At 52.6% G+C, this 23,769-nt stretch overlaps 1 protein-coding gene across 8 annotated transcripts in view; it reads right to left on the bottom strand.

Moving 5' to 3' along the window:
* The window catches only part of B3GNTL1 (UDP-GlcNAc:betaGal beta-1,3-N-acetylglucosaminyltransferase like 1), a 97,496-nt gene that overhangs the window by 71,497 nt on the left and 2,230 nt on the right, over positions 1-23,769 (bottom strand). For 4 of the 8 annotated variants that reach the window (XR_009400378.1, XR_009400377.1, XR_009400376.1 and 1 more), the window contains exons 1-2: positions 6,229-6,333; positions 1,441-1,506 (exon numbers count right to left, since the gene is read on the bottom strand). The exons of 1 other annotated variant lie outside the window; for it this stretch is intronic. Coding sequence is in view for 3 of the 7 variants with exons in the window: in XM_059379946.1 (XP_059235929.1) it covers positions 1,441-1,506; positions 6,229-6,303 (141 nt within the window). In the remaining 4 variants the exon portion in view is untranslated. Of the gene's footprint in view, positions 1-1,440; positions 1,507-6,228; positions 6,356-23,769 lie in introns of those variants that run through there. 3 more of the 8 variants (XM_059379947.1, XM_059379948.1, XR_009400379.1) reach the window with 2 other exon arrangements.

Below are 23,769 nucleotides of genomic sequence, written 5' to 3'. Positions count from 1 at the left end.
CCCCCAGGTGCGCCCCCCCGATAATTTCTTAATAAGGAGACTGATTCGGTGATGCAGGTCTTAGCGACCACTCTGAGGAGGAGAGAGTGCAGGTCAGGGTTGGCTGCTGGCCACACCTGGGCCCTGGGTGGGGTGGGGGGGCAGGCCCTGTGCTGCTGGGTGTCCCCCGGAGGGAGCGGCTCCTTCTGCAGCGATGGGCCCAGACACCTACAGTGGGGACCAGCCTCAGCAGACTCTGGAGGACGGGACCCCCCACCTCGGAGCAGTCTCACACCGGCATCCCAAACGCCCGCACACAGCCCGGAGCCAAAGTGTGGTGCTGTCCCCAGGTTTTGAGCTCTGTTGGAGGGGCCGTGGGGGCCGGGGCTGCCCAAGCAGGTGTGTGCTCTCTCCCTCTCCTTCTGCCCCCTGCTCATGCCCTCTCTCTAAGTAAATACATAAATAGATAAACACATAAAAAGAAATTGTCAAAGGTTCTACCATGACTCTTGAATTCCTTAAATTCAGCTGTCTATAGCACATCTGCGCGGTGATTAATTTATATTAATGCAGGAATGCTAATGAAGACATAAGAAAAGTTTTTGCTTGGGGCGCCTGGGTGGCTCAGTGGGTTAAAGCCTCTACCTTCGGCTCAGGTCATGATCTCAGGGTCCTGGGATCGAGCCCTGTGTTGGGCTCTCTGCTCAGTGGGGAGCCTGCTTCCTCCTCTCTCTCTACCTACTTGTGATCCCTGTCAAATAAATAAATAAAATCTTTAAAAAAAAAATGTTTTTGCTTGCATAATTTTGTGTTTGGTTCTTTTAACGAAACTTTGTTTTTCGTAGTGCAAATAACACAGAGATCCCGTGTATCTTTTACACAGTTTCTCCAAGAGTAACATCTTGAAAAATCATGCAAGTCTCCCCAACCAGGGACCCCCCTCATGGCGCCTTTGTGGCCGTGCCCAGTCCTCCTGGACAGCAGCTGCCTGCCTGTCTTTCCGAGAGCATGTGCAGCCAGTAGTTAGCAGAATGCTCGGGATCCTGGACTGTGTGTGATCCCTGAAGTCTGGAAACTCTCAGTCTGTACAGCAGCCTGGGGACGTCCTGGGGACGGTCTGGGGACAGCCTGGGGGATGGAATGGATATGATCTGCGGACGGTCCGGGGACGGTCTGGGGACAGTCCGGGATGTTCTGGGGACAGTCTGGGAATGGTCCAGGGACAACCTGGGGACAGCCTGGGGACAATCTGGGGGACGGCCTGGGGATGATCTGCAGACAGTTTGGGGATGGCCCGCGGGGTCCAGAGGGATGGTCTGGGGATGGTCTGGGAACAGTCCGGGGACAGTCTAGGGACAGTTGGGGGGATGGCCCAGGGAGAGTCCAGGGCACGTTCTGGGGATGTTCTAGAGACAGTCTGGGGACGTTCTGGGGACAGCCCAGGGATGGACGCGGACTCACGCTTGTCGGGTGCTGGGCAGCAGCCTCCAGCTGGAGCCTCACCCTCTGAGGCATCATCACGTCATCCTGAAGTGAAAAGCACAGTTTCAAGTCACGTAAAGCAACTCCCACAGACAAGAAAGAAAACGACAGAACACGCAACAGTGAAATGGGCAAGAGATGGAAGAGGTGGCACAGACTCTATGTCCAGGCCCGGCCCCCCGTGAGTCGGCGGGGGGATGCGGGCCATCCCCGCAAGGGCATGCGCTTTGCCATCGGCCCCGCACCCAGAGGGCCTGGGCGTCCAGCAGCGTGAGGACAGGAAGCCCCAGGATGCAGCCACGTCACCCACCGGGGAAAGGAGTCCAGCGCGCGAGCGTCAGAGGACCTACGGACGCGCTCCACGCAGCGGCATTCACACACAGGACCGGCCGCTGTCGGGGACGCCAGAGTGCAGAAGCCGGCAGTGGCCGTCACCACTGAGACCGCGGCACAGAGACACCCACACAGACGCCTCTCGCAGACACGTGCTGAGCCAGAGAATCAGGATAAGACACGTCCTATCACACACTTACTTAACAATGATCCGTATTGTCTGAGAAATGCACACATTATGCGAACTATAGAGAAAAGCAAGAATAATCCTGAAGTTGGAATAATGGCCGCTCTGCACAGGGACGGAGGGGCAAGCGCACCTCTGGGGTACGGCCACGCGGCTCCTTCCTGACCAGGAGCTGCTCATGTACATGTTTGCTTCCTTCAACCCTCAAAGTACACAAATGTTTTGTGCATTCTTCTACCGGTACATTCTATTTCACGATAAAAGAACATTTCAGTGTTCTGGTTAAGGTACAAATGCACCCAATACAAGAACTAAAAATATTGTCATTGGGGAGAAACTCTCTTTAAACTGAGCAATAAACTAAAAGGCCTGTATGTGTACTCATGTTCCTGCAAAAGGACCTCAGGCACATCGTGCTCATCAAATCGCCTGTGACAAACGGAGCTGAGGGGCCTGTGGCTAAGACAGGAAAGGAGAAGGATGGGGGAGGGGAGGGGGAGGTGAAGGACGCGGGAGAGGCAGAAGGGACCCGGAGGGCAGGCCCCACACCAGCCCCAGCAGAGCCCAAGCTCAGCAGGCAGGAGAGGAGTGCAGGTGTGAGAACAGAACCAGAGGAACCTGCGGTGAAAGACCTCAGAACAGAAGCAGAAAAGGAAACCTTAAGTCAACCCTGGGCCTTTCCAACGCCTGAGCCCCTCCCTGGCTGCAGCTGGGGACACACTTCCAGCCATGCGTGTGGTGCACCAGCCTGGGAACCTTGAGAGGGAAACAGGAGAAGTGAGGCGTGGCAGCAGGACACCCGGGCAGGTGAAGCTGTGCGGGGGCACAAGAGGTCACACCCCAGGTCAGCCTGGTCCACTTCCACAATGGGAACAGCAAGACAGCAGCGCAGGGACAAAGGGGCAATTCCCCTTACAGGGAAGGCCTGCGGGTCAGATTCTTGACAAACGGCTCCTGTGTCCGATGGCCTCACACAGAATCTGACAAATTTCTGACCGTCTCCTAAACCAGTCTTTGGGTTTAGGAGTGTTGGGTTACCCGTGGGAAGCCAGCACACAAGCATATGGGTATTTCAAAAAGAAGGGTTAGAGTTAGAGCGGGTCTCTGCCGGGCGGCATGACCGGCCCTGGACCCCATGCAGGGCTGCAGAACATGGCCTGGGGCACCACCACACAGGGAAGCACCCCGAAAGCGACGCCCCAGTCCTCTGACCTCCCGTCCCCACACCTCAGCAGCCATGCCCAGACCCCACAGCCCAGGGAAGGGCCACCTTGCGTGCCCTCCCAAGAGCATGGGCTGGCGCAGGCCTGTCTCTGGCCCTCAGAACACTCGCAGGACAAATGAATGTGCACTCCAGACTGGGCAGTGTTTCTACTTACTCCGCCACTCATAAAACACACCCATATATTCTTTTCTTTTCTTTTTTTTTTTTGGATATTTATCATGATCTACAGTTGGAGACAGAGGAGCTATAATTATCTGCTTTGTAGCCAAAGGAAACAAGACTTGGAAAGGCTATGTATTTCCCCAAGATCTTACAGCAATTACATGCCAGAGCTAAAATTTGAACATGGGATTAACTGAGAAACTGATCTATGCTAACAGCTAAACTGCCAAGAAATGCCCAGCTCTCAGGAACATTCCAGTGTAAGTTTCCACCACCTCCTGGACTAGAGTCGCTCCCGGGCGTCTCATGTCAAGCTCTGAGGCCCACAGAGCGCCCCGGGGGTGGCTGACATGCTCATCGACTGAGAAATTCACGGAGGAACGCAATAAGCAAACACGGAAGCTAAAAAACAAACAGCATGAAGGTACACACACAAACTCAGTGCACAGGGGTCCCGTGGATCACAGAGAAGCTCCTCGTTCTCCGAGACCATCTTGAGAAAAACTGGCTGAAAAGACGGGAAGGCGTCTTTATCACACTGAAAACCACGTGGTATTTTACTGACAAGCCCAGACGTGATCCGCACCATCATCATTCACGCCAGCGCCCGTCCATGCGGGCGGCTCTGCCGGGTCCACAGGGCTCGCAGCTGGTGCCAAATGCCAGGAGCTGGTCTCAGCAAAGGTCAGCTGCCCAGGGCAAAGCGGAGGAGCCCACAGGGTGGGCGTATAGTCCTGACCCCACGGGGCACAGGAGGGAGGGCTCAGAAGCCTGCACACTTGTTTGCCTGAGAGCCTTCAGAGTCCCCAGACCGGCGGGAAGTCCACAGTGATACCACTTCAGAAACAACGTTCTTGGCAGACTAGGGCAAAGGGTTTTGATGTTTTATAAAAAATAACATGAATTCCGAATGAAATGCTGTTTCCTCTCTGACCACAAAAATAATGGGTGGAAAAAAGCTCATCTAGTCAAAGAATTCTGCAGTAGAAAGAATCTTGGAGCTTCAAGTTAAGTAGCTTCTGAGTGAGATGGTGGCTGTGCGCTCACGGCCAGCATCAGACAGAAGCTGGAGGCGGACAGAAGCCGGGGATGCGTGAGGTGCGGGACGGGCCGCCTACACGAACGTTGCCCGAGTCCACACAACGCTCTCCCTCTCCCTCTATTTTGTTCTATTTTGTTGTGAAGTGTCCTTATGTCTGGCTTTCAGACACGTGGGCTGGAAGATGGACAGAAGTTACGTGGTCAGACCTCCACACTCAGGACCCACACTCCACAGGGAGACCCTGAAGAAGGCGAGGAAGACAGTGGACCCACCAACAGGTCGAAAGCCTGCTCGCAAAGCCCGGGGTCAAGTGACTTGCCTCCAGTAGCTTCCTGCGTGTTTCTGCTCAAACTCTGAGTCCCAGAGGGCTTTCCTGCTCATATGGTCTGCAAATTCCACATTCCACCTGCAGACGTGACGCACTAATGACACTCCTCTCTGTTCGGCTAAGAGCTGTGTATTTTAGGAGTCTGCAGGAGTAACACAGAGTTAAGGAGAAGCACTGGCAGGCACTGGGCCTAGATCCACTAGAAGGCCTAAACTCAGAAAACACAAGCCCCTTTTGCCCCGAAGGCCTCCCTGGCCCTGGCTCTGAGAGGAGGGAAGGTGGAGCCCAGGCTGCTCATGACCGGGTGGGGGGATTTCTCCTTAGGCGGCAGCCCCGACCTCCCTCGGGTGAGAGGGGTCTGGGGGCACCACCTTGGCGGTCCCAGGATGGTGGCTCTCCCAGGTGCCTGGGAAAACCAGGGAGAAGCTTGGAAGAAGTGGACCCTCGTCCAAGACCTCCAACTGCACAGGGAGGTGTTCGGAGACCGAGGCCGGTGCGCAGGGACAAGCAGGCACCTGAGAAAACACACAGAACAACACAGGAAGAGCCCCCAGAAAGCAACCATTAAGGAAATAGTTCAGAAGAGTTAAAAATGAATAATTGTCAGTAGGACCATAGAAATGACCTATTCAGTAAAAAGGGCGGGAGGCGGCAGGGGCAGAACAGAGGAATGAACGAGCGAATGAACTGGCGAGATGGGAAATGAGCAGGGAACGGCGGGCGCACCGCCAACTGAAGACGACGGACGTGGATGAACTCAGTCCTTCCACATGGACGCGCTGTCCGACTGCAGTTCACAGAACAGACACAGAAACAGCACCAGATCGCCCACCCGCTGTTCGCGAGAGACAGACTTCAGGCCCAAAGACAGAGCGACGGAGCGTGGGAGCACGGAAGGCGCCCCGCGAACAGCAGCGCAGGAGACGCAGAGGGAGGCCGCGGGCGGGCAGAAGGCCAGCAGAGAGCAGACGCGCGAGCACCCCTGCAAGCCCGCGACCCAGGAGGAGGGAAGAGAAATGCTCGCAGCCGAAGAGAGACGCAGACCCGAGCGAGCGCGGGAGCCTGGCCACGCGCTGCGCACAGCAGCGCTCAGCACGCCCGCGACGTTCACCACACGCAGGGGCCGCGGCGTTAAAGCGCCGAGGCCAGAGAAGGCGTGAGCCCTGGCCACACAGAAGCGGAGGCAGAAATCAAATGCAGGAGAGTCCGGGGGACCCACCACTGGCGTGCGCAGGAGAGCCGAGCACAGAAGAGGACACCACGACGGGTTCCGGCCGAGCGGAAGTGAACGGGGGACACGGCAGCACAGCTGCCGCCACCCCTGTGCCAGCGAACACCGGGTTCTTAGAAAACACCAACGAAAAAGAGCAAACTACACGAGAAATAAACCGAAGCAACAATAAAGATCTGAGCAGCGCGAGAGGAAAGAACACTAGAGGAAATCAGTTCAGACGACGACTGGCTCTTTGAAAACAAGACACGTAACCAACCTTGAGCTGCACGGGAGACCAGCAAACTTGCTCTGTAAACGGCCAGATACTAGGTATTTCAGTCTTTGTGGTCATATGTGGTTTCTACCAATATTCTTCTCTTTTTGTTCATTTTGGTTTTGTAGCACTTAAAAAAAAAGACCATTGTTAGCTTAGAGACCATAAAAAACAGGCTGCCAGCGGGTTTGGCCCATAAGCTGTCATCCGTTACCCCTGAGCTGGACGGGGAGAATGAGACACAAGCAAGCAGATTCTGGAATGAAACAGAGGCAGCAGGGCCAGTCTCTGAGCAGGTGTGAGAGCGGCAGGAGAGCCCAAACCAACCGCACGCCCACGAATCATGCAGTTCTGATGAAACGGACAATTGCTAAAAAGACGTGGGTTTCTGAAATAGACTGAAGAAAAAATACAAAATCTGAAGAGATCTATAAAAAGGGAAAAAAATATATTGAATTAGGAATTAACACAACACGAAACAATACGATACGATACGATACAACACAACACAAAATGATGCAATACAATATGATACAATATACAGAAAAAGTGCTAGACTTGTACGGTGGAAATTAGGAAACACGCTGAAAGAAGGGAATGATCTAAGTGAACAGAGACACGTCCCACATTCATGGGTCAGAAGACTCAACATCACGAAACAATTCTCCCCAAATTGACCTACGGATGCACTACAACTCAAATCCAAATCTCAAACTTGCATTTTTACAGAAACTGGCAAGCTGCCCCTGAAATTCCCATGGAGATATAAAGACCCAGAGTGGCAGTGTTGGCAAAAGAAGAAACACTGTGGAGACCTTATGCTTTCGGGGAAGCTAGCACTTGGGTGGGAGATGCAGGCTCAGACCCAGCAGATGAGGACCTACAAGGCAGAGGCCGGGACCTGGGGGCCAGACGGCAAGAACGCGCACAGACCCCACCACACACAGAATGAATCCGACGTAGACCACGGACCTCAGTGTCAGAGCCAAAACTGGGAACTCTTAGGAAAATCTCGGTGACCCTGAGAGAAGCGAAGAATCCTCCGAGAAAAGTGGGGCTTCATCAAAATTTAAGTTCTTGTGAAGATTAACACGATAGTGAACAGAGTGCCCCCGACTGCGAGAAAACGGGGGCAGAGGCCCCATCTGTGCGGGTGCTGGGGGTCTCTTCACCCATGGGACAGGCCCTGAGCAGAGGACCCCAGCGGCTGTGGGGGACCCGCCCAGCAGGCGTGGTGACAAGAGCCTTTCCTCTCTCTGGGCCATCCACTCTTCCTTCAGCTCTGCAAGAGAACTTCCCCAACGTCATTAAGGGCAGAAGTGACAGATACCTACGGCAAACAGTGCACTTCATAGTGAAAGGGCTCAGCACCTTCTCTGAGATTCTCGGTTAACAACCGACTGGGAACTCAAGTCAAGAAAAAGAAATAAAAATCACAAGGCTTAGAAAGAGAAAAAGGGATTGTAGACATAAACATCCCAAAATAATCAACAGAGGAAATATTGGAATTAAAAGTAAGTTCAGCAGGGTTCCTTAATAAAGTTAAATTAATGTCTTTAAACCTACAGAATTTTTCTATGATGCTACTTACAATAATACCAAAAAATATCAGATTATTCTCCCACATCATTGGTGAGAATGTAAAGCGGTAAGCTCCTGTGGAAACAGTCTGGCAATTCCTCAAAATGCTGAATGTGGAGTTTACAGCCCAGCAGCACCAGTTCTGGGTCTATGTCCACGAGAACTGGACACATCTGTACACATGGGAACTAGTTAGTACAGGAATGCTTGTGTCCACGTCTGCTGAGCAGCTAAAAGCAGATACAACTCAAACGCTCATCAAGCAGCATCTGGATAAACAAGACGTGGTCCCTGCATCCAGGGTCCCATGACGCCGTGCCGGGAAGAAACAGAGCTCTGACACGGCTGCAACACTAGGGAAAGACAAAGAAAGCTGGTCACGGAGACCCAACCACATCAGCACCACTTCCAGAAAATGTCCAGAACGGGCAAGCCCGCAGAGGCAGAAAGGGAGCCTGGCTGGGGGATCAGGAGTGAGAGCTACCTGGTGGGGGGTACGGGTTATGCTGTGACGGCAATGTCCCCGAACTGGACAGTGGTAAGGACTGCATGACACTGCGAATGCACCCAAAACCCCTGAATCGTACCCTTCGAGCAGGTGGATTTTACATGAATTCTATCTTAGTAAAGCTGATAACAAATGTTTTTTCGAAACCAAATACCAAGGGATACCAAGGAATTAATTTACTGAAGGACTGCGAGCCCTCTAGTAGGAAAACCGTGCACGGCTGCTGAGATAGAGACGAGTGGACACAGGTTCCCTGTTAGGAAAACTGAGCACCGTAAAGCAGCCAGCCCGCCCACAGCTGACCCACAGCCTCAGCATCTAATTCCCTCAAGATCCTTACTGGAGAGTCTGTGGAAATTAACAAATAACGGACATTTATATAAAAACAGTTGATTTTTTAAAAAGATTTTATTTATTAATTTGAGAAAGTGAGCCCAAGCAGGGGTAGTAGCAGGCAGAGGGAAAAGCAGGCTCCCTGCTGCTGAACAGGGAACCCAGTGGGGGACTCAATCCCGGGACCCTGAGACCAAGACCTGAGTTGAAAAAAAAAACAAGCCCCATCTAAACGTTGCCCACAAGAGAGTCATTTAGTCCTAAAGACACCTTCAGATTGAAAGTGAGGGCTGGAGAACCACCTGTCATGCTAATGGGCACTAAAAGAAAGCTGGGGTAGTCATCCTTATATCAGACAAAGTAGATTTTATTTTATTTTTAAAAAAGATTTTATTTATGTATTTGACAGAAATCACAAGCAGGCAGAGAGGCAGGCAGAGAGAGAAGAGGAAGCAGGCTCCCCGCTGAGCAGAGAGCCCGATGTGGGGCTCGATCCCAGGACCCTGGGATCATGACTTGAGCCGAAGACAGAGGCTTTTTAACCCACTGAGCCACCCAGGCGCCCCTTATTTTATTTTTTTAAATACCATTTATAATAATGTAAAAAAATCAGAAACATTTAGGCATAGATTTAACAAAGAATATTCCAAATCTATTAATGAAAAGTACATAACACTGCTGAGAGAAATTTTAAAAGACCTATACAAATGGAGAGATATACTGTTTGCAGGCTGGTGGACTGAGTTTTTTTTATTTACATTTTTAATTTTTTTATTAACATATAATGTATTATTAGCCCTAGGGGTACATGTCTGTGAATTGCCACCTTTACACACTTCACAGCACTCACCATAGCACATGCCCTCCCCAATGTCCATAACCCAACCACCATCTCCCTCCCGCCCCCCCCAACCCTCCATTTTTTTGTGAGATTAAGAGTCTCCTATGGTCAGACAAACTAGATTTTAAACCAAAGATGATGATAAGAGATGAAGGAGGATGCTGTATTATAAAGAAGGAATCTATCCATCAAGAAGATGTAGCAATTGTAAATATTTATGCCCCCAACCTGGGAGCAGCGAGATAGATGAATCAATTAATAACAAGCATAAAGAAACTCATGGATGACAATACAATATAGGTATACAAAATGACACGACATGAAACAACAAATACAATACAAAACAATATGATATGATATGATATGATATGATACGGTATGATACAATACAACACAACGAACAAAACAATACAATACGACTCAGTACGATATGATATAATACGATACAATACAAAATACAATATAAATTACAATACGATACGACACAAAACAATATGATGCGATACTATACAATTCAACACAACACAAAACGATACAATATGATATGATACAATATAAAACAATACAATACAATACAAAATAGAATACAATACAATAAAAATTACAATACAACACAAGAAAGTCCCCTACAATACAAAGTAGGGGACTTTAACACCCGACTCCCACCAGTGGACAGATCACTGAAGCAGATCGGCAAGGAAACAACGGCTTTGTCTGACACACTGGACCAGATGGACTTAACAGCCATGTTCAGAACATTTTATTCTAAAGCAGCAGAATACACATTCTTTTCAAGTGCTCATGGAACATTCTCCAGGATAGATCACACACTGGGTCACAAATCAGCCTCCACAAGTACAAAAAGACTGAGATCAGATCGTGCATATTTTCAGACCACAATGCTATAAAACTCGAAGTCAACCACAGGAAAAAATTAGGGAAGCCCACAAATACATGGAAGTTAAAGAACACGCTACAAAGAACAAATGGGTCAACAAGGAAATTAAAGAAGAAATTAAAAAGTACCTGGAAATAAATGAAAATGGAAGCATGGCAGTTCAAAACCTTTGGGATGCAGCAGGTCTTAAGAGGAAAGCATACAGCAATACATACCATTCTCAAGAAGCAAGAGAAGTCTCAAATACACAACCTAACTTTACACCTAAAGGAACAGGAAAAGGAACAGCAAATAAAGCCTAAATCCAGCAGAAGAAAGGAAATAAAGGTTAGAGCACAAATAAATGATATTGAAATTAAAAAAAAACAAAACTGTAGAACAGATCAACAAAACTTGGAGCTGGTTCTTTGAAAGAATTAACAAGATTGATAAACCACTGGCCAGACTCATGAAAAAGAAAAAGGATCCAAATAAATAAAATCACAAATGAAAGAGAAGAGATGACGAACATGGCAGAAATGCAATTATAAGAGATTATGAGCAAATATATGCCAACAAAATAGGCAATCTGGAAGAAATGGATGCATTCCTAGAAACCTATAAACTACCTAAACTGAAACAGGAAGAAAAAGAGAATTTGAACAGACCCATAACCAGCAGGGAAGGTGAAGCAGTCGTCAAGAACCTCCCAGGACCAGACGGCTTCCCAGGGGAATTCTACCAGACATTTAAAGAAGAATTACTATCTATTTTTCTCAAACTGTTCTAAAAAATAGAAATGGAAAGAAAACTCCCAAACTCTATGAGGCCAGCATTCCCCTGATACTAAAACCAGACAAAGACCCCGCCAAAAAGGAGACTTACAGACCAACATCCCTGATGAACATGGATGAAGAAATTCTCAATAAAACACTAGCAAGTCAAATTCAACAGTACATTAAAAGTATTCACCACAACCGCCCTTTTACGAAGATGGCGCAGAAAGCTAAGAGGGAAGCCCCTGCCCCTCCCAAAGCCGAAGCCAAAGCAAAGGCTTTGAAAGCCAAGAAAGCGGTGCTGAAAGGCGTCCACAGTCACAAAAAAAAAAGAAGATCCGCACATCACCTACGTTCCGACGACCCAAGACTCTGCGTCTCTGAAGGCAACCCAAATACCCTCAAAAGAGCGCCCCCAGGAGAAACAAGCTTGACCACTATGCCATCATCGAGTTCCCCCTGACTACTGAGTCCGCCATGAAGAAAAGAGAAGACAACAACACACTCGTGTTCATGGTGAATGTCAAGGCCGACAAGCACCAGATCAAACAGGCTGTGAAGAAGCTCTATGACATTGATGTAGCCAAGGTCAACACCTTAATCAGGCCTGATGGAGAGAGGAAGGCATACGTTCGGCTGGCCCCTGACTATGATGCTTTGGATGTTGCCAACAAAATTGGGATCATCTAAACAGTCCAGCTGGCTAAATCTAAATACAGTTTTTTCATGATAAAAAAAAAAAAAAAAGTATTCACCACAACCAAGTGGGATTTATTCCTGGGCTGCAGGGGTGTGACGACATCCACAAATCAATCAATGCGATACAATACAGTAATAAAGGACAGGACAAAAACCGTAGGATCCTCTCAATAGACGCAGAAAAGGCATTTGACAAAGTACAGCATCCTTTCTTGATCAAAACCCTCGACAATGTAGGGATAGAGGGAACAGAGCTCAACATCATAATAGCTATAGACAAAAGACCACAGCGAAGATCATTCTCAGTGGGGAAAAACTGAGAGCTTTTTCCCTACGGTCAGGAACATACAGGGATGTCCACTCTCACCCTATGACACAGGACGGGAAGTCTTAGCCTCAGCAATCAGACAGCACAAAGGAAAAGGCATCCAGGTAGGAAGGAAGAAGCCAAGCTCCAGTGTCTGCAGATGACGTGATACCCCATGTAGAAAACCTGGAAGACTCCACCAGAAACTTGCCAGAACTGATACATGCAGGATATAAAGTCAATGAACAGAAACCTGCTGTGGAGAAGGGGGGCCTCCTACATGGCTGGTGGGGATGCAAGCTGGTGTGGACACTGCAGAATAGTGTGGAGGGTCCCCAGAAAGCTGAAAATAGAGCTACCCTGCAATCCCGCCACTGCACTACTGGGTACTAACCCAGAGGACACAGAAACACACCCTGGAAGGAGCACTTGCGCCCCAGTGTTCATAGCAGCAATGTCTGCAGTAGCTGAACTATGGAAAGAGCCCGGATGTCTGCCGACGGATGGATGAAGAGGCTGCGGTATATACACCATGGAACAGGACTCACCATCGGGAAGAATCAAATCCGTTTGCAACAACGTGCATGTGCTAGAGAGTATTATGCTGAGTAAAATACGCCAGAGAAAGACAAGTAGCATATGGTCTCACTCACATGTGGAATTTAAGGAAAAAACAGGTGAATGAACATCAAGAGAGGGAAAAAGAGAGAGAGAGGGAAACAAATCATGAGAAACTCTTAACCATAAAGAGTAAACTGAGGGTTGATGGAGGGAGCTGAGCGGGGGATGGGATAGAAGGGACCAGGATTAAGGGGGCTTCTGACAGGACGAGCGTGAGCACCCTACGTAAGTGAGGAACCACTGAATTCGACTCCTGTCCGTGAACCAGATTTTAATAAAAAAGACCTACATAAGTGATGAACCACCGAATTCGACTCCTGAAACCAATACTGAACTGTATGTCAGTGAACCAGATTTTAATAAAAGAGACCGGAGTGGAGATCACCGAGTTGGATGCTTAGCTGACTGAGCCACCCAGGTGTCCCCGTGCGAAGAAATTTTTTTAAAGAATAGCCAAAAACATTGAAGTAGATGAACAAGAGGACTTACAGAGTCAAACGACACTGTTTTCTGTAAAGCTGCAGTGTGGCCGATGAAGGACAGACCACCAGCCCAGACGGACAGGACACAGAGGCCAGAAACGGGCCTACACACCTCAACCCTGGACTAAAGGCATCTCGAAAGCTACACGCGGGGGCCTTTCTTTCAGTCAATGCTACACCCACGAGAAACCCCTCTGAGAAGGAGTCATTTAGGACCTCTACTCACAGGCAGACAGAAGTAATTCTAGACTGAGTACAGATCTGAATGTGAAAAGCAACCATGAAGCTTCCAGAGAACGATACGGAAAAACGTCCTCAAGAGAATGAGGTGCACGAAAGCTTTCACAACTGGGGAGAGAAGCCCCAGCAATTAGGGAACGGCCAAACAGCAAGTCAGACGCTTCCATTCACCAAGACTCTACTGAAGAACGAAAAAGAACGCGCGCGTCTTGATCTTGAGCCCCACACTGGATGCTGAGATTATTAGATAAATAAATAAGAAATAATAAGCAAACAAATTTAAAAAATAAGAACAAAAACTAAAGCCACAGAGTGGGAGGAGCTCTATAATCCGTACGTTCCGCGAAGGACTTATACCCAACACATCTGATTAACCCTTATTGAAGAAAAAGAGGGAACATCATAAAAAATGGGCAAGAGACATGAGCAGGTACTACACGAAGAAAATACCCAAATACCCACCCACAACCTCATCAGACGTCAGGGAAATGAACTTAAAACCACACCCAGGCCCCTCCCTGTGATGACCAGAGGACTCAAGTGCAGGAGACCAGACACAGGAAGGGCCGGGAGAGAGGCCAGCCAGCACGCCTTCCTGTGCCCGACGAGTGCCTGCCACACGGGAGCACGGCACCACAGCCACACCAGCCCCTCCTCACGCGTGTGACACGCAGCCCCGTGGCCGCACGCGCCCCGACAGAAACGCACACGCGCTCCCTGGCAGCACGGCTCGAAAACCCAAACGTCTGACCAGCAGAAGGCAGGAGCTGGGCGTCTCCACGCACTAGACCGTCACTCAGCAATAAAAGGGAAATGCGGCTAACCCAGCACTAATCTCCAAAACCTGATGTCGGGCACGATAAGCCAGACACAAAGGAATATGTGAGGAATCACACAAAGGTCAAAGCAAGATGAAACGAACTTTGGGGTCTGCATCCCAGTCATGCTGTGAAGGGGCTTCTGGGGAGGAGAAGCGGGCACGCGGGACGCTGGCGGGGCTCCCGGGCTGGGCCTACGGAGAGCGACACAGGACAGCACAGCTTTGCATATCTCCACGGACAGCACACTTCTGACCCGCACCCTGCTCTGTGTCATGTTAAACTTAAATAAAAATGAACAAAGACAATTCCAAGTGGAGTTTGGATTAAAATATAAAAGGTAAAAAAGAGACAAAGCATCTGGAACTGACAGAATAACGTCAGGGCCTCAAAGTAGGAGAAAATGCCTCAAGAAGGCACAAGGCGCTGACCGTGAAGGGAAAGACGAAACGGACGTGACTTCCGATGGCGAGCCCCGTTCGCCCGCTGGTGGCTTTCAGAGGGTGGGGAGGCAGGCAAGTCGCCGCGGGAGCCGAGCCGGACGCGCAGGGTCACAGAGCTCAACCCCAGGCGGGGCTGTCAGGCCAGCGAACAAGACAAGACGACATTGGACTGTGGAGCCGGGAAGGAGCGACAGGAGCTCTGGGGCGGCTGCCCACGTGCCTGCTCCGTGAGGGCCGGTGCCCTTCTCCGGTGTCTTCCTCACAGAGTGGGCGATGCCACAGACGCGGCTCTGAGCGCGACGAGGGCTTGGCAGAACCACTTCTGGGTGACTCTGCCGGGAGCCCGGCCCACACGGCGAGCCGAGACCAGGGCATACGAGCGCTCGGTCAGAACCACGTCAAAGTCACTCCTCACTTCACCGTGAATTCTTAACACAAAAACCTACTATAACTGATAAGGTAATTTAGCAGATTTACAGCAATAAAACAGGGGATTAACTTTTTTTTTTAAAAGATTTTATTTATTTGACAGACAAATCACAAGGAAGCAGAGAGGCAGGCAGAGAGAGAGAAAGGGGGAAGCAGGCTCCCTGCTGAGCAGAGAGCCCGATGCGGGACTCGATCCCAGGACCCTGAGATCACGACCTGAGCTGAAGGCAGAGGCTTAACCCATTGAGCCACCCAGGTGCTCCTGGGGATTAACTTTTAACACCAGTTTTTGACAGCACCAAAACCCGTAAAATACTTAGTGATGGATTTTGTTAAATTTATGCAGCACCTGTACACTGAAAATATACAACATTTCTGACGGAAATCCAAGAAGCCTAAGGAGATGAAGAGATGTACTGTGTTTATGGGTCAGAACATCCAGTGTTGGTAAGACCCCCCCATGGGTCTAGAGACTCAAGCAATTCCAGTAAAAACACAAGCAGACGTGACAGCTCAGTCTAAATGCAGAAATTTGACTCAAAAGACCTAAGAAAACCAAAGCCATTGTGCGAAGACAGAACACAGCCAGAGGCCCCGACCACACCGGGTCCTTCCAGTTCGTTGCTCCTTCCGCAGCCACCGCAACAGAGGCCGCGTGAAAGTGGCTCGAGGACAGAGATGGGGGTCTGCACCGTCGGCCCCCGACCTTCAGCAGAGATGCTGCGTGGGCTCAGGTGCCGGAGCCGGGTCCGTGGCGGGAGACTGTTCCCCCCCCAGGCCTCCTCCACACCACACTCAGATGAGCCCGAGCAGCTCACACACCTCCGTGTAAAAGACAAAACCAGAAAACCTCTAGGGAGAAACAGGGACAAAGTCCTGGGGCAGAGATTTCCTCAGTTCTTAGGACCCCAAAGCACAAATCTTGACAGGAAAACCTGAGAAGCTGGACTTAATCATAGCCCGTAACTTCTGCTCATTAAGACGCCTCTGAGAAATGACAACAAAGGCAAGTCACAGACCAGGAGAAGGACCCTGTGTCTCCCAGAGAAGTGACAGGAGTGAAGATGTGATGTCTTTGGTCACCGGGAGATGTTATCCAAAACCACGGGAGACGGTCCCACAGGTGCGCCCTGAGGCTCAAGGACAGACAACTCCAGGTGCTGGCAGGGACTCGGACTGAAACTGTTTACCCCTTTGGAAAATCGTTCTCAAGCCTCTTACGAAGGCAAACAAGCATCTCTATCCCCCATCAGCTCCGTCCCTGGAGACTCCCCAGAGCGGCCGCACGCCCACAGTGAGTCTGTACTCACGGCCGCCGGACCCCCGCGGTGCTGACGGAGCCGGCCCGGCGGCCCCTGAAGACTGACACGTGGATGTCGGCGGCAGCACGGGTCCATCTCCGAACCAGCGTGCTGAGCAAAAAAGGCCGACCACGAGAGCACACCCCCGGGTTCTGCGTGCATGGAGCTCTGGGGCGGGAGGAAGCCCTGCGGAAGGGGAAGAGCAGACGACCGACGGCGCCTCCTCTGGAGAACTCGCGTTGGTGTCCTCCAAGGAGCAGGGTGTGCGCCGAGGGGTGCCAGGCCACGCCAGCCCGGACTGCAGGGGCCTCCCGTGGGCATGTGCGTTTGTGCACGGTCAATGGCGGTCTTTAATTACGTGGCTGATTTTTAACTCTGTCTCCCGTAAAGCACACCTAGTATTTAGGGAGAAAGTTCCCTTTCCCTTTTGAACTCACTCTGAGTTCACTCCACGCTGCTTTCTTAAAGTCCTGCCGGGCTCTGGGTTCAGCACGGCTGCTCGGGATACAGCAGCACCCCGGACGCTCGGTTTGCCGGCCTGTCTCCGGCCCCCATCCCCATGCACACACAACTCTTCTGTAGCCATGATCCTAGCCGAAGCACAAACGTGCCCAGGGATCAAACCCGCGGACTCACTAAATACACACACACTCAGGCTGTGCCATCCCTCCTCCAACAAAATCCACACTAGACAGCCAACGCCCCTCCCCCGGCTGCCTGCTCCTCCGGGAGGAAATCCCTGTGGCTGGGAGAGAAGAGAATTCCTGGGATCAGCAAGAGATTCGGCAGGAAGGAGGAGGGGCACGGGGGTCTGGGCTGTGGGGGCAGGACGAGGGGCTGCCCAGGGCTCACACAGCCCAGAGCAGAGCCCGTGCCTTCCATCTCCTGGCCTCCTGCTCCCAGGGCAGGTCAGCATGTGAGCCCCTGCCAGCTGGGCACAGCGGCCCCTCCTGTCTACCAGGGCCCAGCGTGAGCCCAGGAAACAGCAGGGGCCTGCGGCACAAAGGGACACAGAGTGACGCAGAGGGCAGGGAGACGAGCAGAGGTCACCACCGCGGGCGGAGGGACGGGGGGTGAGCCACCTTCCCCTTCTCGGGAGGAGCAAAGGAGCCGCTCTGAAGCTGGTAAGCCAAGCCTGCCTGCAGGGTCTAGAGTCTGTCCATCCACCGTGGCCCAAATCCACGTCTGCAGCAAGCTCTCTCCCTGGCCAGTGGGCTCCGCGACCAGCCCTCGGAGGGGGCAGCTGGACAGACACCCAGCTCACCCCCTTTCCTAGGCTGTAAAATGGAAACACTCTGCACAAACAGAAAACACTTCAAAAGCGCACTGCTGTCTGGGCCATCCGTCTCTGTAAAGAAACGAAGGTCCGAGGCCCCGGCAGGAGCTGGAGCCTGCCAAGAACAAACGCCCAGAGCCAACAAAAACAGCCGAGTGCGGCTCCCGGGAAGCGGCGAGCAGCCACGTGTGGGGACTTCTGGGGCGCACGCAGCCCTCTGCTCGGCTGTTCTCTGCTCCAGGGAAGCCGCTCGGGGGTGCTGAGAAGAAGGACTCTCTTCCCTTCCAAGAACAAACGGAGCAGCCCACGCGCGCAGACCAGTGCCCACGTGTGGACATCCAGAGAGCAAGAAGCTGCCCAGCCTCTCCCTCATCGAGGGTGTGTCCTCTGCTTCTTGCTGGAGCTCCTTGAACCTCGTCTGGGGACAGTCCCACCAAGACCACAGGCCCTTCTCCTGACCCAGCTCACGCCCTCGACTCTGGCTCCAACCCAGAGCCCGGAATTCATCTCAGGAGATCCGAGGAGAGGCGGTGCTGTCCGGAGAAGCGGGGGTGGGCATCACCCCAATGCGCCCCAGCGCTCTCCCCGCAAACACCCCCACGTGTGGGGAAGCACAAGGCCATCAACACACACTCACAAGAGTTGATAAAGTGCAAAACAATTTCTAAACAAAGCTTCGAGTTTTCTGTCCCTTGTTTATTTGAACGGATGGGGGTGTTTATTTACCCTGATACGTTGTTGAAGGCAGAACAAAAACCGTGCTTTTTAAAACAAAAGGAAATTCTCATGTGCCAGCCACTGAGGTTCACCCCAGTTGGGAATGGAATCTCGCAGAAGCCGTGTGGATCCCTGCATAGCAGCGTCTGTGAGGCCGGAGTGACGACTCGGCCCAGTGAGGCAGCAGCCTGGAGGCCCGGCCCCGCTCCCTCCTGCGCCTCCCCCCGCCCGCCCCCGCCAGGACTTCCTGCCCACCCCTTGCCCATGGAGCCCAAACTTGTCGCCGACAGTCAGTTGGATAAGGAGGTGTCTGCAGGCCCCGCAGACGTGAACCTACCACATGGCCCTGCCGTGGCCCAGATTTCCCGGGTTCTAGGCAGCCACTCAGAGAGGACTGGCTGATTCAAAGCCCCACCAGCCCTGTTCTCCACTCCAACTCCAAGCCCGTTGGAGGAGGCATGTCTCTCAACAGGAGCAGAACCAAAGGGACCGACCTGTGGGGGCGCAGACACCCGTGATGCAGTGAGCGTGGGCAGAGCCCCCACGACCACCTTTCTCACATCACTGAGCTGGCAGCTTTTACAGGACGACGGAACCACTCAGGAAACATCTGTCCAGTGGGTACAGAGAGGAAAAAGGCGGAACAGTCCAGGGAGTGGCCCCCTGCAAAACAGGAGCCCCCGGAGGTGCCCTGGCACACGGAGGCAAGGCTCCCAGGAGCAGAGCCAGAGCTCCAGCCCCAGAAAGCAAAGGGAGCATGAAGTGTGTGGTCACAGCCCCCCAGCTGGAAGGCCGGACAGCGACATGCAAAATTACAGACACAGAAGTCACAGAGAAGCGGGCAACTGTAGGGCCGGACATTCACACACAAGAGACCCAAGAGGAAAAAACTAGGTGGAAAAAAAAATTAGGAGCTAATACTGAAAAACTCATATGATTTGAGAAAATCTTGAGGCCGTTGTTTGAAAGAGCTCACCAAATTCCAGGAATGATTCTTGACAATCAGAAAAAATCCAAATTCCAAAACTACAGGAGAAACTCATAAACCTTCAGTAGCAAACATATTTTAAAAACCAATAAATCCTGACTGCCACAGAAAGAATGTCCGACAAAGCCCAGCTCCTTTCCCCGAGGACGGCCATCAGCTATCGAGGCTGGAGCGGACCTGCGGGACCCGGACAAGGGAGGTTGCTGCCCTCGCTGCAGTGATGTTCAGGGCAGGGAGGCAGGAGTGGGGCGAGAGGCACCAAGATCGGAGAGGAAGGAATAAACCATGCTCTTTGCAGAGGACATGACGGCCTAGCACGTCCTCAGGACTCTGCCCCAAAACCTAGAGCTAAAGGGGGCTCTGCAGGGTCGACACATAAAAATGACCACATTTCTTTACCCTGATGACAAACAAGCAAATGTAGAAATTCAGATGCCAATGTCTCTTTCCAACGGCTTCCAAGACAAGGGCACGTCAGCGTGAACATGACAGCATGTATGTGACGGGGGACCGGAGGTCACAGGATGCTGACAAGATGCCCAACAGCAGCTGAGTGTGTGGGGGCCACGCTCCTCAGCACACGTTTTTTCAGACGCTGCCGTGAGGCCCTCCTCCAAGCGGGGTGCTTGAGGCGTGAAGGCCCAGGCGCTCCCAGACAGGCATGTGCAAGCTGGTGATGGCCGGGAGCAGGGAACCCGCGTGCAGGGCGAGGGGTGCAGCTCCTCGTGAGCCGGCGGCACTCAGAGGCAAGGGCATTGCGGGGAAGCTGCAGGGGAGACAGTGTGCGAGGCTCTGCAGGGGTGGGGGGCGATGCTGCTGCAGAGACACTGGCTTGTGCTCTTCGACCTGTTTTGTGCCGCCGCACCCGGCACCGGGGCCCACACGGGGCCCACAGATGAATGACCTCCCGGTGGGCGGCGCCTCCCACGGACAAGCACCCCATGTTCCAGACACAGCAAGCCGCTGAGCCTGAGGACCAGCAAGCCCAAGTGCGGCCCAGCGAGGAGGCCTCAGGAGCCGTCTCCCTGCAAACACATTTTGTTCTGAGGCACCGTCCGTCCCCTGCCTTCGCTGCAGATGGCGGCAGACCCCGACGTGCCCTCCAGGAAAGGCCAGCCGAGGGAACGGCGATCCCCGGGGGGGGCCGGGGGGGCCTGGCACGGCTCTGCGGTCCACCGCGTTGGGCGACCCGAGGCAGCACCACCAGGAACGGGGCGAATCAGAATCGCGTTCCACACGAGGAGGCGTCGTGAAGAAAGCAGACAACCTGTCTACAAGACAAGTGCCCGGTGACCTTCCAAAACACCCAGATGGGGAAAGTCAAGGACAGGCTTCAGAATGTTCCAGACAGAGACGAAGGCCACGAGACAATGGGCTCCAGCGTGTGGTCCTGACCAGGCCTCCGGTGACATGTGGACAAGCCAGGTGTGAGGGTCCGTCCCGCATGGGTGGAGGCGTCCTTCCTGGCAGGAAGCCCAGCGCTCCAGGTGACAGATGCAAGGCTGGGCACAAAGTCCAGTTCTCCGCACCGTCCTTCCTACTTTTCTCTAAGCTTGAGAGAGAAAAACTGGCGGAAAGACGAGCGAGGGCTCCCATTTGACAACAGACTGAAACACCGAGAGGCCCCAGCAGAAGTCAAGAGGCCGACGGTGCTAAGCGTTGGGAGGCCGTGGACCCCGTGGCCGGGCTCTGAGGGCTGCCGCCGCGTGACAGACGGCCATGCTCTGCAGCAAGGACTGCACCCAACTCGCTCCTGAGACACCACGGGGTGTGGCAGTGGCACCCCTGAGACCAAAGGCTGGGGACAGTCTGTCTCTGTGGGCCGAGCTGTGTGGCAAGCCTAACGCGGGCACCCCAGGCTGCAGAGACTGGTGTGGCGGGGTGGGAAGGAGCCCCCACGGGCAGGCCGACGGCCTTCAGCTCAACAGGGAAAACACCACGTGCTCCACAGCGGGCACTGGACTCGCGATCTCCCGTGAGCCTCAGGTCCTGCTTTGTACAAAAACCGACATGAGACAGATCATGGTCTAAATACAAAAGAAAAGCCATGAGCTGCTAGAAGAAAATGTGAGAGAACAGCTTCTCCTCTGGGGAGAAAGGAAAAATTAACTATAAAATAAAAAAATACACTGGGAGTTCAACAAAATTTAGAACTTCTGTTCATCAAAAGACATCACTACATGTGAAGGTGAGTCACAGAGAGAACACTCACGACAGACAGCGGACCTGCACCCCAAACACAGAACCTCCATGGCTCACTGACACAAGACGAACAGCCCAATTAAAGAAAAACGGGCAAAAGACTTGAAGAGACACATCACAAAAGGAACGAACGGCCATGAAACCCATGAGAAGTGTTCGACAACACCAGGCACCAGAGAAACGCAAACCAAAGCTGCAATGAGACACACCCTGCACTTGCGGGATGGTTAAGACGGGGACCAACAGCGTCCGTGCCAGCGAGGTGGGCCCCCCACCGCTGCGCACTGAGCAACCTCAGGGCTCGGCAGGTTCATTTTCAGTGAGGAACACCTTTCCCGTGACCAGTCAACGCCGCCCCTCGGTGTCTCCCCAAGAGAAAGGGAAATACACATTCACAAAAAGACGGACATAAGAGTGTCAGTAAAATAACCCGGACAGGAAACTGCCCCCGTGTCAGTAACCCTAACCCTAACCCTAACCACGGGGGAAGAGGCTGCAGCCAAGGGTGTCCTGTGCAGCTTCCCCTGCGGATCTGGGTCCCGCAGAAGCACAGTGGACGTTCTAAGGGACAGAAATGGTCTGTGTCTCAGCGGGGATGCAGCTGTCAAAACTCACCAAATTTTCACTTTGTGTGTAATTTTCACACTGAAATCTTGCATTTCACTGCATATAAATTTTACCTCCATTTAAAAAAACTGATCTATAAAGATATATATAATATGGATGGATCTTAATAACACGCGTTTTAAAATATTACATAGCCTGATACTCTTTGCATAAAGATAAAAACACTGAAGTTTTTAGGTGATGTTTTCAGCTCTGTGAAATACCAGAGTTCAGGTTAGGACACAGCGTGTGGCAGGTAGCAGACTGGTGCGGGGGTGGCAGGGGGCGGTCAGCAGGCCAGCCGGCTGCAGTCCTGCATGGGCACGAACACCGCACTGCACCACCGTCAAGACCCCAGGTACAGACCAAAGAGAGGCTGCCGGACGCATGAGCGAGCGTCCTGAAGCGAGGCTCGTGACCGACTCAGCTCTCTGCTCCCGAGACCCTGAGGTCTACGTTTGGAAAGAAGAAGATGAACACGTCAGGATAGAGGCTGGGAGAGGCGACAATACCTGGGTCGCTACATTCAGGACTTAGGAACACCCGAGCCGTCCCTAGAAGAGAAGGTATCCTCTTAACCTCGGGAGAAAGTAAGCAGAAAGGCTGAAAGGGAATGAGCGAGCCCAGAAATGAACCAACCTCGGAGATCAGAAACGTAACAAAGCCAAGGTGCACGTGGCCACAGGCAGCGGTCAGACCAGGGCGCGACCGCAGCTGAGGGCTGCACAGGGCGGGGCCTGTCTCTGTCCTTTACTGAGGACACCAACCCACCTCCTGGAAGACGGGGCATCCTCCGGGGGGTCTCCTTGGCCCCTCTGCGTGGGCCGCGGGCCCAGACTCCCTCCCGGTGGTCCCCTGCCACCCGTCAGGTGCTGTGGCCATCAGGACAGACAGCTCTGTGGTGGCTAATAGGGCTCCTGAGCAGACATGGGACAGCCAGGGTCCTAAGGGAAGTGGCTGCAGGCAGAGGTTCTCCACTGTGGTGGGGGACCCATGCAAGGGCCGCCCTCAGGAAAGCGGACACGGGACGAAGCTCGAAGCCCTCCTTCCCACACACACCATATCTGCTCACCCCAAGGGCCCAGGAACCCAAGTCCCTGTCAGGGCACACAGAGTAAAGGCCGCCTCCTTCAAAGGCCAGGCTTCTGTTTGCTTCTCCTCCTCCACCCTATGGCCTGGAGCCATCGGGTCCTAATGAACCAGATGTGCCTGCCCATCTGCGTGCCCAGCCCTCTGGCAGGCAGTTGCGCCCACCAGCCACCGGGAAGGCGGATGGACGGTGCCACCCCTGCCCTGGTGAGCACGGCTAGGCAGTCATGCCCATCCCAGGCAAAACTCACCAAAATTCACCTCACGGGGGCGCCTGGGTGGCTCAGTGGGTTAAGCCGCTGCCTTCGGCTCAGGTCATGATCTCAGGGTCCTGGGATCGAGTCCCGCATCAGGCTCTCTGCTTGGCAGGGAGCCTGCTTCCTCCTCTCTCTCTGCCTGCCTCTCTCCCT

The sequence above is a fragment of the Mustela nigripes genome, chromosome 16 (assembly GCF_022355385.1).
Source record: "Mustela nigripes isolate SB6536 chromosome 16, MUSNIG.SB6536, whole genome shotgun sequence".
Lineage (NCBI taxonomy): Eukaryota > Metazoa > Chordata > Mammalia > Carnivora > Mustelidae > Mustela > Mustela nigripes.
The sequence above is the reverse complement of the archived record's forward strand: the minus strand, read 5'-3'. Positions and strand labels throughout refer to the sequence as shown.